The sequence below is a fragment of the Octopus bimaculoides genome, chromosome 12, assembly GCF_046866305.1.
Source record: "Octopus bimaculoides isolate indiv1 chromosome 12, ASM4686630v1, whole genome shotgun sequence".
NCBI classification, from domain to species: domain Eukaryota; kingdom Metazoa; phylum Mollusca; class Cephalopoda; order Octopoda; family Octopodidae; genus Octopus; species Octopus bimaculoides.
In genome coordinates, this window is record NC_142939.1 from 56,975,413 (window position 1) to 56,989,592 (window position 14,180).

Sequence of the window (14,180 nt, forward strand, 5' to 3'; positions counted from 1 at the left end):
AGAATTACGTTATCAATATTTACCATACATATACATTTACATGTATCCAACAGAAGATCGTAATTACTTCAGGTAAGAAAAACGAAAAAGATAGTAATGCAAGCGTGTCTCTGTGAGTGCAAGTCGAGTGTTAGTTTATGTATGTGTGAGTAAAAGATTCCTTGTAAGAATTTAACCTGTAGCGTATTCTGCTTCCGCCACGAGATAAATAATGAATGGAAAAAATCATAAGGCGAAAACAAATCTACAATGGAGACGGAAAGCGAGTGAGTGTGCGAGAAAGAGCTCTGTTTACATTGGTCAGTTACCATAGCAACTAGGGGCGGTGCCGATATTAAAATGTCATCTATCTGTTTATTACCAAATAATGTTTCTTTTTCTTTTTATTTCTCTCCTTGAAAATATCACTACAGTTATTGATCAAATCTCGGCAAATCTTTGGAATAATATCCAGTGAAGTCTCATAAATTCAGTCGTATATACACTGAAAATAAAACAGTGAAATATTTAACAAAAGCAAGGATGTAATAATCACCGGTTACCACTGAACTATAAAAGGTTTTAACATACTGAAAAATTAAGTCTTACTAATTTGTTGGAGCCACCTGAACAGGTATTCATTATAATGGAAGAAAACGCCTCAGAAATAATGCAACGAATTACATTTTCCGTTGTGAAATATTTAGGTAAATTTCATGAAATTTTATTGCCATTAATTGATTAATTTAGAAGTGTTTTGCAATGTGTTATAGTATAAAATGTTGAAAACCCTGGGTTGTGTGGAGAAGAGATTTCAGTTTTATTCGTAACTGCTATTTTGGAAGTTCACTTTATAATTATTATTTATGGTTGAAAAAATTTATTCTTTTACTTGTTTCAGTCATTTGACTGCGGCCATGCTGGAGCACCGCCTTTAGTCGAGCAAGTCGACCCCAGAGCTTATTCTTTGTAAGCCTAGTACTTATTCTATCGGTCTATTTTGCCGAACCGCTAAGTTACGGGGACATAAACACACCAGCATCGGTTGTCAAGCGATGTTGGGAGGACAAACACAGACACACAAAGATACACACACACACGCACATATATATATACGACGGGCTTCTTCCAGTTTCCGTCTCCCAAATCCACTCACAAGGCTTTGGTTAGCCGTACACCACCTGCTTTCGGCGTAACAAAATCCCTAACCCTAACCCTAAACACTGAGTGTGCATATTCTTTCCTTTCGCCAAAAAAAAAAAACTCCGTGAAATAAAAATTATCTATATCTAGGAAAACATGTATAAAAGTGTCTATTATTTTTGGCGGCGAGTTGGCAAAAATAGTTAAGCTTGCCGGACATAAGTACTAGGGGGTCGATGAATCAACTTATCCTCTTCCCCGAACTTGCTGGCCCCGTACCAATAATTTGAAACCATTGTTATTAAATTTATCTAAGAATTATTTTAATACCTGATTACAGAAACTAAAACTGGGGTGTGTAACGTGAAATTACACGAACGAACTGGCACAACCAAAGAAGCTCTTTCTTCATGGGAACAGGTAAAAACATTTGACTTTTCTGTTACATTGGTTAGTTTAGGAATTCATGAAATATTCTATCAAACTTAACTAAAAATTTGGTATTATTTGGTAAGTTGGGATGGAATAGTAAAGGCACGAGGCTTAGTGGCTGGAGTGTTGCAATCATAACCATAGCATTGTGGTTTCAGTTCACAGACTAGGTGGTGCTTTGCATTCTTGAGCAAAACACTTCATTTCTTGGGCTTGACAATGTGCTGCTTATCCAGGATTCTGCCCCATGCTATGGGTCAAAAGCAACACATACCTTCCTTGGTGAAAAGGTGCCATTTTTTTTTGTGAGGGCCAACATCTGGTCCAGTAATAGCCTAGATCTCAACCATTTCGATTACTTTTTATGGGACGTACTTCAAGCAAGGACCAATGCTTCATCATCATCATCGTTTAACGTCCGCTTTCCATGCTAGCATGAGTTGGACGATTTGACTGAGGACTGGCAAGCCAGAAGGCTGCACCAGGCTCCAATCTGATTTGGCAGAGTTTCTACAGCTGGATGCCCTTCCTAATGCCAACCACTCCGAGAGTGTAGTGGGTGCTGTTACGTGCCACCGGCACGAGGGCCAGTCACACGGTACTGGCAACGGCCACGCATGTATTTGTATATATATACATATATATAAAACAAAACAAGAAATTGGGAATTTTATGGTATTATTTATTCCCCGTTATGTGTGTTTCATTTGCTAATTGATTGGATTGTAATAATAGAATAAACAGATGTGCTTCGAGAGGAAACAGCTGGGATTTATACCACCTACATAATATATATATATATATGTATTCATTGATATTTAGCAGAAGCAATAAAGTGACTCAAGGCCCAAGATTTTCTTGCTTTGGCATTTATCAAACTATATATATAGGATGCACTGTTTCTCTCCTTTTATATATATATATATATATATATATATATATATATGTGTGTGTGTGTATATAATATATATATGTGTGTGTATCTCCTTTAATTTATATATATATATATGTATATATGTGTGTGTGTATATAATATATATATGTGTGCATGTATGTGTATACATACAAACACACACGACAGTTTCTTCTTTCAGTTTCTCTCTACCAAATCTGCTCACAAGGCTTTGGTTTCATCAGAGCTATAGTAGGAGGCACTTGCCTAAGGTGTCACATAGTAAGACTGACTCCAGAACCATGTTGTTGGGAAGTAAACTTTTTACCACCCAGGCATGACTACTGACACACACACACACACACACATGTATATTTACTGCACTGACTCAGTCTTTGAATATGCAAAAGTAAACAGGACGCTGACCATCTTCTGTAAGGGCTCTTGAGAAATTAATTAATCATCATCATCATCATCAGTAAGCCTCAATGCTTGACGTGTGGGTGGTGTTTGCCTGAGCACTCATGAAATCTTTAATTATACCACTTGAGTCTTGTGTCCTTTCTGACGTTACAGACTACTGTGAGTGGTCTCCTACGACACCCTTCTCACAATTCTCTGTAACCAATTCTAAGAAAGTGAGAGACAGAAAGAGGGAGAGAAACAGAGAGAGAGAGAGAGAGAGAGAAAGGATTAACCCAATATCCTTTTTACTTTTATCCTTTACTTGTTTCAGTTATTGGACTGTGGCCATGTTGTTCCAAGTTTCTGTCATTCCTTTAAATTGTTCCAGTTAAAATCCATGATGTCCAAACTGAAGAATTTTGTTTCAGTGAGAAATCTTACTGAGAATTATAAAACTCAATGTGAATTGTATTTGGCCAATGAAAAGAAAGTTTGATTGGATGATATTCCAAGTTGGTTCATTTATTGAGCAAGGTCGTTGTGTAGGTGGCACGTAAAAAACACCATTTGGGTGTGGCCGTTGTCAGTACTGCCTGACCGGCCCTTGTATTGGTGGCAAGTAAAAGCACCTACTACACTCTCGGAGTGGTTGGCATTAGGAAGGGCATCCAGCTGTAGAAACTCTGCCAGATCAGACTAGACCCTGGTGCAGCCATCTGGCTTGCCAGTCCTCAATCAAACCGTCCAACCCATGCCAGCATGGAAAGTGGACGTTAAATGATAATGATGAATGAAATAAATGATGGCAGAATTGTTAGCACACCGTCTAAAATACTTAGTGGCATTTTATCTGTCATTGGGTTCCGAGTTCAAATTCTGCTGAGGTTGACTCTGCCTTTCAGGATTGATAAAATAAGTATCAGTCAGTTCTGGGGTTAATCTAATCAACTTACTCTGCATCCAAAATTGCTGGCCTTGTTCCAAAATTTGAAACCATTATTACCTCCGCCTTAGCGAAGGCAGAGATATTGTTTTCAATGTTTGTTTGTTTGTCCGTGAACAAGATATCTGAAGAACCACTGGATGGATTCGGATGAAACTTTCAGGGATGTTTCAAACTGATTAGATTTTGGGATTGATCTGGTACTGGTCAAGGATTCTCGCAGGTGGGGCCCAGTTAGAATTTTCTTCAGGTTGAGTAAAGGTCCCTAAATAAGGGTTATTTAAGGATGTTGAATGAAACACCCATGTTTCCAGAAATGAATTATCCAAACCCCCAAAGAATTCTTCTCAACACATGGCTATGATGCTCCCCAACTACTTCTGCTTGTGATCAGAGATGCACATATGGTCAGCCACCAAGGGACATTCTCAATTGGTTAAAGTCAAACAACTGACATTGCTGTAGCCCATCTTTTATACCAAGATAATAGAATGTGCATGACAACACTTCCAATCAGATAAGATCAGAAGCCATTATTATTATTTTTTTTATTATTTCCATTTTAGAAAAATTCCTGTTTACTTCCTGATGATCTAAAGAATTATTATCTGACAACTAATGGAATAAAACTGACCTGGTCAGTCAAAATTGACAGTAAGTTATATACCAGCTTCTATTCAAATTTCTATCTCATGCTTTCATTGTGATGTTTTTTCATTCCTTTAAATTTCTTTTGTATTCTCCATGTAACTAAGAGCTTTTCTTTTTCACAAATTGTAAATAGATACACACATACACATGTATATCTATGTGTGAGCATATATATGTGTGTATATATATATATATATACACAAATATTTGTGTGTATACTTGAACATATATTTATATAGGCACAATATCTGTGTGTATACACAAATGTGTATATATACATATAAATATTTATTTGTATATATACACATTTGTGTGTACACACAAATACTTGTATTTATATATATATATATATATATATATATATATGTATATACACACAAAGAGAGAGAGAGAGATATACAAAGAGAGAGAGAGAGATACAAAGAGAGCAAGGGAGAGAGTGAGAGATAGCATAAGGTGAGATAATATAAATGTCCTCAATACAGGATGGTTGTCACTGGTGTTGGCCTTGCTGGTGGTGGTGGGCAGCAAGTTGTGTTGTAGTTGAGGTTGATATTGTATGGGGGAGGGAAGAGGGCTGTGGGTGACAGTGGTGACAGACCTTCAGGAATTTGTTATTGTTGCTGTTATTGTTAGCTACTATAATGTCTGTCTGTTTGTCACAGTGTGATGAGTGAAATGTCAAACCATTTTGTACATGGAAAACAGATATATCTGTTCAAAATGTTATTACTATTACCTGCAGAAACTGGTCCCCCCCCCCACCCACAGCTTTGAAAAAACTCCCTTTTCTGATGCTGTGAGAAGTAGGGACACCTCCAATGACTCTTTTCAGAAATGGCAATTTTTCAGATTTTCTTTAATTTGACATGTAACTGGCACCTGTGTCGGTGGCACGTAAAAAGCACTTGTGCCGATACCTTGTAAAAAGCACTTGGGTTGGTGCCACATAAAAGGCACTGCTACTGGTGTCACATAAAAGGCACTGGTGATGGTGCCATGTGAAAAGCACCCAGTACACTCTGTAAAGTGGTTGGTGTTAGGAAGGGCATCCAGCTGTAGAAACCAGACCAAAACAGACTGTGGAACCTGGTGTAGACCCTGGCCTTACCAGTTCCTGATTGTTTTTTTTTTTTCATCCCTTCCTTATTCATCTATCACCCCTTCCTTTCTCTCACTCACTCTCAGTCAGGCCTATTACTCTCACTACTTCTCCTTCACTGAATTACTATTTTCTCTCCCCCTCTGCGTCCAGTGTGATTCTGGACAAATATATATATATTATATATAATTTTAAAATAGGATAAAATCTTTATAAGAATTTATCAAGTAGTCAGCATGAAAAACATCATAAGGGAAATTTTTAAAATTATTCCCCTTAAATATATTTATTTATATTAAGGGCGTTACTATATATATATATATAAACACTACACTCATTATTATATTAGGAGATTGCTATAATTATAGTGATGATGGTGATCATAATGATTATGTGATGATTGCTATAACTATAATGATGGTGACGATAATGAAAGAGATGTGGTGATGATTGTCATAGTTATGATAACGCACCTTGTAGTGAAAATTACGATGGTTGTCATAGTTATGATGATGCTGAAGAAGATCTGTTTACTCCTTTATTCTCATTCTGATATGAATGTTACAGGTTCCAATCCGTATCCATTAGGACTGATGTATTTGCACCCAGTGGATGACATCGTAGAAATAACTGGAAAGTCTAAGAAAGTGGCAGGGAAAACAGTTACAAAAGAACAAGACTCTGATACAGAATCAGAAGATGAAGTTTCCGGTGAGAAATCTTTATTTTTGTTGTTGTTGTTGTAATTGCTGCCGTGTGAAAGAGTAGCATTAGAGACAGGAGAGTTTCTCTTTTACTCTTTTACTTGTTTCAGTCATTTGACTGCGGCCATGTTGGAGCACCACCTTCAGTCAAGAAAATCGACCCCAGGACTTATTCTTTGGAAGCCTAGTACTTATTCTATCGTTCTCTCAAAAATGCAACACACCACCTGGTCTAGGAATTGAAATCATGATCTTGCACTTGTGAGTGCACCACTCTAACCACCAGGCCATGTGCCCTCATATATATATATATATATATATATATATGCGGGTGGCACATAAAATACACCATTTTGAGCGTGGCCGTTGCCAGTACCGCCTGACTGGCCTTTGTGCGGGTGACACGTAAAAGCACCCACTACACTCTCTGAGTGGTTGGCGTTAGGAAGGGCATCCAGCTGTAGAAACTCTGCCAAATCAGATTGGAGCCTGGTGTTGCCATCCGGTTTCACCAGTCCTCAGTCAAATCGTCCAACCCATGCTAAGCGGACGTTAAACGATGATGATGATGAGATATATATATATATATATATATATATATATATATAAAGGGCATTATTACAGAAAATAATAACGCCACACAGTGGACTTCTCAAAATAACCACATTTAGTACCTAATGCGAAGAAAAACAACCAACAGAAGACGACCAACTTTCTTTGGTCGTCTTCTGTTGGTTGTTTTTCCTTGCATTAGGTACTAAATGTGGTTATTTTGAGAAGTCCACTGTGTGGCGTTATTATTTTCTGTAATAATGCCCTTTATATAAATATAAACGAATAATTATATTCTTGGGAATAGAAATTTCCCTTATGAATTTTTTTACACACTGGCTTCCTGATAAAATTCTTGTAAAAGAGTTTTATCCCTTTTTGAATTTATATATATATATATATATATATACATACATACACACACACACACGTGTGTGTGTCTTTGTCCCCCACCACCACCACCACTGCTTGGCAACTGGTGTGTTCATATCCCCATAACTTAGCAGTTCAGCAAAACAGTCTGATAAAATAAGTACCATGCGGTGCTCCAGCATGGCCACCGTCTAATGACTGAAACAGATAAGACTAAACACTACCTCCACCACCACCACCACCACCACCACCACCATCACTGCTGTCTGCCACCACCATCACCACAACCACTATGGTGTATGATTAAACGATCATGTTAAAACACATCCTTGACAATTTCCTCTTCTTTGGAGATCTCATTGACTTCTTGCTTTTATTTTCTTAGGTTTAAAGAAACCATCTTTTACCTCCTCCTATCGAATATTTGAGTTGGATCCCTGTGCTGGACTTGGTAAGGTGTGTCTGGTTTACCGTAATTCGCATTCAGGTAAGGCCCTTAATTAACATTTAGACATCTTGATGTAACTGAAGTGAAAAGTGAAGGTCAGTTTAGTTTCTGATTGTGATTTGTCGCTTATCTTTTATTTACTCATTTGAGTTATCAGAATGCATCATCATCATCATCATCATCTTCTTCATTATCGTCATCATTATCATCACCACTACCAGCGACCTGTACCATTCTCAACACCACCACCATCAATGCCACCACCTCCTTCCACAATGCCAACATCATCATCACCACTACCAACTACCCATACCATTCTCACCACCACCGCCACCACCCTCAGTACCATCAACATTATCACCACAACCATCAATACCATTTTCATCACCATTTACTATTCTCACTACAACCTACCAACAACAACAACAACACCATCATTATCTCGTCATAAAAGCCAACAAGATCTCTTCTTGCAGGTTGCAGTGAAATCTGGTTCCTCGATCGGTCTCTCAGATGGCATTTCTTAGTGGCAACTTTCATAACTTATTATCGTTTGATGTTGCTGCATCTTGGTCTGCCCCAATGGCAGTACATCTTCACAGACATTGGCTTATCGATGCAGGCAAAGGTACAAACTTTGTTCTAATTTACAGTTTCAAATTTTGGCACAATGCCAGCAATTTTAGGTGGCGGGGTGGGTGGGTGTTGGAATGTTGTTAGTCGATTATATCGACCCCAATGTTCATTCAATCACCGAAAAGATAAATGGCCAAGTCAACCTTGGCATTACAGCTGGTTGCTTTATGCCAGAGGTTACTCTTTTACTTGTTTCAGTCATTTGACTGTGGCCAAGCTAATCGACCCCAGGACTTATTCTTTGTAAGCCTAGTACTTATTCTATCAGTCTCTTTTTGCCGAACCGCTAAGTTACGGGGATGTAAACACCAGCATCAGTTGTCAAGCGACGGTGGGGACCGTTTTTTATCTATGGACCATTTTGGACCCCCACAGCCATTCGATGCTTAAAAGTTTTATAGAATCTTCTTTCAGAAGGGTCTATTATAGTTGTGTGAGAGCTGCAATGCTGTATGGGAGTGAGACATAGTATCTGAGGGAGAGAGAAATAGCAAATTTGGAAAGGACTGAGAGAGCAATGGTGAGAGAAATATGTGGGGGTGAAGCTGTTTGATAAGAGGGGGACTGAGGATGTGATGGGAATGCTGGGGTTGGAGGAAACGGTGGAATGGTTGGCAAGGGCGAATGGAGTGAGGTGATATGGGCATGCGGTGAGGAGAGATGAAGAGCATGTTCTGAGGAGGGTGATTGCATCTGTGGTAAATGGAGCGTGAAAGCAAGGTAGAACGAGGAAAAGGTGGAAGGGGACAGGTGGAGGAGGAGGGTTGATTTGGAAAAGGAGGACACCCAAAACCGGGCGAGATGGTGTGAAAGTGGTTGCTATGGCATCGAGAGGTAGGCCCCGAAACGGGGTGCATTCTCTCCTGATGACCCCATACACTTGCTGGCTTCCGGTATGCAAAGCTCTCGACTGGAAGCACCTGCGTGTACAAGTTGTTTGCAAAACATCAATATGGCCATTGTTAGGAAAAACTTTATTAGAATTAAAAAATATTTTATCCTGCATTTCATAAATGGATTTAATGAAGCTATTTTGTTTTGTATGAAGCTGTCATGTTTTGATTTTCATTACTAATCTATTTACAACTGTTCACTAACAGCAATGGTTTAACATATATGCTCCTAGCCGTATTCAAACTGATGTTTCCCGTGGAAGAACTTATGAACATGATTTGAAGGATTCTCTCTCGGTAACACCAAACCAATTGGACGTCTCCAAAGTTTTCAAAGGAAAGAATGAAAAAAAGTAAGTCTTTTAATTAAAAACTTATCTAAGAAAAAGAAAAAAAACGTCTAAGCATGGCTATGTGGTTAAAAAGTTTGCTTCCCAACCACATGGTTCCAGGTTCAGTCCCACTGCATGGCACCTTGGGCAAGTGTCTTCTACTATAGCCCTGGGCCAACCAATACCTTGTGAGTGAATTTGGTAGATAGAAACTGTGTAGAAGCTCATCATATATGTGTGTTTGTGTTTGCTCCCTCTCCACTGCTTGACATCAGTGTTGGTTTGTTTATCTCCCCCATAACTTAGTGGTTCAGCAAAAGATAAAACAAGCACCTAATTTAAAAAAGTAAGTACTGGGACTCATTTTTGCCAGCTGAGTGGGCTGGAGCAACGTGAATTGAAGCAATTCACGTTTTGCTCAAGAACACATGTTGCCCAAGTTCAGTAATCGAAACTACAATCTTGCGATCATGAGTCCAACACCCTAACCACTAAGCCAAGTGCCTCCCCCACTTCGGTAAATGGCGCTAGGCTGAAACCTTTCAACGTGGTGTTGGACTTTGGCAGGGGTGCATGTTATCACCTCTGTTTGACATAACGCTTATGAACTGGATTGACATGTGCAGCTGTTTTGGAAGTAGTATTGCAATCAGTGGGTATAAGATTATTGGTTGGTATTTGTAGATGACATTTTGCTCCTTGTCTCCTCACTAGGTGACCTTCAGCAGACATTGAACGGGTCTACTATCGAGTGTTGCAAGACAGGGATGAGAATTAGCGTTGTGAAGGCTGAGACATCAATCCTCTCAAGAAAGTCTTCCCAGTGTGCTCTGTACCACAGGGCCTGCTGTGGAGGGTTTTGCTGGAGTTTGGGATTAATAGGCAACTTCTGCTTGCTGTGAAATCCCGTAAGAATGTCCAGATGTTTGGGTAAATGGTGCCAAGTTGAAACCTTTCAGCATGGTGTTGCATGTTGGCAGGGGTGCATGTTGTCACCTCTCCTTTTAATTTTTTTTGCGAACTGGATTGACATGTGGATGTTAGTGGAACATCACTGAGACACATGGGGAATTTTAAATATGTCCAGTGTTGTATTTACAGGAGGGAGAAAACACAAACTTTAAAGCATTTAATGCCAAATAAATCAGCATTGAATCAATGACACCAAAACAGTTGTTCCAAGACATCTCATGCTCTCCCAGCTTGTGTCTAGTTATCTTTACCCCATCCAGGGTTTTATTAACACTTACTGACCACCATCAGGTGTTCAGCTTATTATTGTTCTTTATTGAGGATATTTGTCCTTATTCATCGCTGCTTGATGTTATGTACCTCAGTGAATTCAATTCAGTCAAATCTTCTTGCTTGTTAAACTCACCCTACACATCGACACTGATGTTTTGCATAGACTAACTAAAATATTTTTATTCACAACCTGTCTGCACCAGTTTAATATCAAATATCATCACCTACCCATGTCACTGACCACTAAATGTTCTCTGACCGATTTCTCACTGCCAAACCTAGCCTTCACTGCATCTGTTGGCCATCAGATCAGCTGATCACTTCCCTTCAGAGATGGTGGTAGGAAATTGAAATAAAATGTGTTAGGTTGACTCATTTGAAGTGAAAACTGCAATCCACCAAACACTGCATACAAAACTGTGCTAATTATAACAAGTTCTTTAATTAGCACAAAGTTGGACAGACTAATAGTAAATTAATTTAACTAAAGCACTCGTCTGCTACTTATCCTAATGGTCACAGAAAGGCAGTGAGCTGGCAGAATTATTTGCACACTGGACAAATTTAGACTGGTTTCATTAAACAACTGTAACTTTTTTATTTATCAACATATTAATATGATTTCTGGAATGCAATTGAAGAAAAGGTTATTAATCAATTCTATTGCGAAACTTTTGACTCAAAGTGACTGTAATTACAGATAAATACACATAAACCACAAGCTGTTTTTTCCTCGGTTTGTTTACTTTCTGTGTAACAGTTTGTTTCCATAGTAATTGCTTCAAACAAACTTACAAGCTTACATTTGTTTGATTTCTCCATATCTTTCATTGAAAAGCCCTCAAATTCAGAATCACTGCTTGATAGCTTGAAACAGTTTTCCATTTTAAAAGTTTTAAAAAAAATCGCCAAAGCAAAAATGTGGAAAAAAAATCTCCCAAAATTTGCAGAACTCAGATATCATGTCGATCACTGTCGGAAACTGTAACTCGACTATTTACAAAGTGAAATCACATGTCTTCACGAATGTACTAATGAGATTTGTGCTGAAATTCACATTTAAATATGAATGGGTTTGTTTGGCCAGGCCGGTCATCTGAGCCAAAAACTTTTTCAGCCGGCTGTGGCCAGGTTGGTAATGAAAGGGTTAAGAGCACACTGCACCACCTCATCTGGAAATTGAACCCTTGACCTTACAATTTTGAGGCCAGTACCTACACTATCAAGCCACATGCCTTCAAAGTAATATGTCTATATACTGTAAAGTATTAAAAAGCAAAAATAACTGGTGGGGGACTATTCACGGGGTACCTACTGCATGAAGTGGACACTGACAGATTCTATGTAGGGTACCAGGAAACTAATTAATTAAAAAAAAAAATTAGTATTAATGACAATTCTTTTCAAGAAATGTAGGGGAAACAACCCTTCAAAATATAACACAGGTAAAGGAATGACTAATTGTGGACAAAAAATGTAGAGGAGACAACCCTTGAATTTCAATTAATTGAAAATATAAATGAAGAATGACAAATTGCTCAAGTGCCATGCAGTAGGATTGAACCGAAAACCATGTGATCAGGAAGCAAACTTATCAACCACACAGCTATGCTTGCATCCAATGCTGACAATCTACTTAGTAGAATCATATTTTCTTTTCGTATACAAAATATCCATCAATATTTAAGATTATGTTAATATCTGGCAACCATTGTTTGTGTCTTTCTGTTTCCTATTAGAAACTTGTGCTTGTGTTAAGCCATTACAAAATATGCTGTTATTGAAATAAAGGTATGTAAATAAATGATTAAAAATTTAACAAACATTTCTTTACAGAAAACCGCCTGCAGCTCAACAAATCAATCAAATGTTAAAAAAGAGGCCAGTTCAGAACAGGTATTCTTTGTTACCTTTTGCTTTGTTCCACTGAGAGAGAGAGTGTGTGCATGTATAGGTAGATTTAAAGCTGCAGCTTTGACTAAAACTTTGACCGAGCTGTGCTATTGGACCCCTAGATCAGGAGAAATTCAGCAGTACCAGTGCCAAGCAGTGATTAGGCATAAGCAAATTTGTGACATATTTTAACTTCCAAAGGCAAATTCACTGCTGTTACTGTGGAGGAAAAAAAAATTCTATCTTATGGTAAAAGGTGTAAAAATACCATATCTACCAAGTATTGCCCTTTATTGGATTCAGACACAGTGTTTCTAGTTCATTAGCCATTATCAATGAGAAATAACAAAGAGAGGTAATTCTGGATAGACTTAAAGCTGTGGCTTTAAAAATACAGTCAACAACATTGACTGTTTCCCCATTGGTTGGGAGAAATTCAACAGTATCAGCACCAAGTAGTGTTTAGGCATAAGTGAACTTTAGGCTAGTTAAAATATGTAACATATTTTAACTTCTAAAGGCAGATTCACTACAGTTACCATGGAGAAAAAAATCCATGCCAGCATGGAAAGATGTTAAACGACGAGGATAAAGTGAATAAGTATGTGTGGATATACTTCGATAGAGTAATCTAAATGCTAAAGAGTTAAAATGAAGTTTACTTAAACTTCAGTTTTATATTTCTTTTCTTTTTTTTATCCCCCCACAGACAAACTGGCTTGGTCAACCCAAGACTTGTTCCTATAAATCAAAATAATACTTTAAAAGGAAACAAATAAATGAATAATCTTCAAAAATTATTTGAAACCTGGTTTTCGTGCTGGCATGAGCTGCTCATTGTCATGGTTGGAGTTGATTCCTGTTTGAAGTTAGGAATTCCATGATGGGTTGGTGGATCAGATCTCAAATATTTCCAGTTTTTATTTCTATCAAATCACAACTAGTTGAGCGGATGGAGGGACATGTAATTGGTGCTACATCAGACGAGAGATTTAACACTGAAATAGAGACAGGAGCAACACACCATTGTCTGGTTGCTTCTGGGAAGAATACAATGTTTAAAAAAAGAAAAAAAAAACAGAAGTCAATAAATAAATTGAAACAATGATTTTATTTTCCTGGAGACTTTATCTTTTTTTTTTTCTCTTTACACATTTGGGAAAAGAATATAAATAAAATTCAAACAATTTGATACAAATTATATTTAAGCCAACATTGAATATAAATAAAATTTATAAAATGCAAAAGCTGTCAACTAATTTACTTAGTTTTACATTCTGTTGATATATTGCAACAAAGATTTATTAAAAATTAGAGTAACCACATTTATTAAATAAAATGCAAAAGTTTTAATTTTTACCTTTTACTCTTAAGCAATGAACTGCAAAAGTTTAAATAGTATTTAAGCATACACTGACAATTTATGCTCCATTTGCTGCCGACATCTGATAAGTAGAAGACTGGGCAAGCTATGTCAAAATTGTCAGTTTTATGAATGATGTTTGACAAATGCAACAATAATGGACTTCAATCATGGTAAAATGGTTTCCATCTTATT

General features: G+C 37.7%; 1 protein-coding gene across 1 annotated transcript; it reads left to right on the forward strand.

Moving 5' to 3' along the window:
• The first annotated feature begins 314 nt into the window (after window positions 1-314).
• Window positions 315-13,740, forward strand: LOC106870131 (tubulin polyglutamylase complex subunit 2). The gene is made up of 9 exons (XM_014916123.2): window positions 315-686; window positions 1,463-1,542; window positions 4,361-4,448; window positions 6,115-6,258; window positions 7,561-7,662; window positions 8,100-8,251; window positions 9,360-9,505; window positions 12,566-12,625; window positions 13,332-13,740. Exons 1-9 carry the CDS (start codon window positions 626-628, stop codon window positions 13,399-13,401), a joined length of 903 nt encoding a protein of 300 aa, XP_014771609.2. The 5' UTR covers window positions 315-625; the 3' UTR covers window positions 13,402-13,740.
• The last annotated feature ends 440 nt before the right edge of the window (window positions 13,741-14,180 follow it).

Coding starts and splice junctions, on each gene's coding strand:
- LOC106870131 (XM_014916123.2), top strand. CDS start 626: ATGGAAGAAAACGCCTCAGAAATAATGCAACGAATTACATTTTCCGTT. Junction 1,543..4,360: donor CTCTTTCTTCATGGGAACAG/GTAAAAACATTT, acceptor TTTCCATTTTAG/AAAAATTCCTGTTTACTTCC. Junction 7,663..8,099: donor TTACCGTAATTCGCATTCAG/GTAAGGCCCTTA, acceptor CTCTTCTTGCAG/GTTGCAGTGAAATCTGGTTC.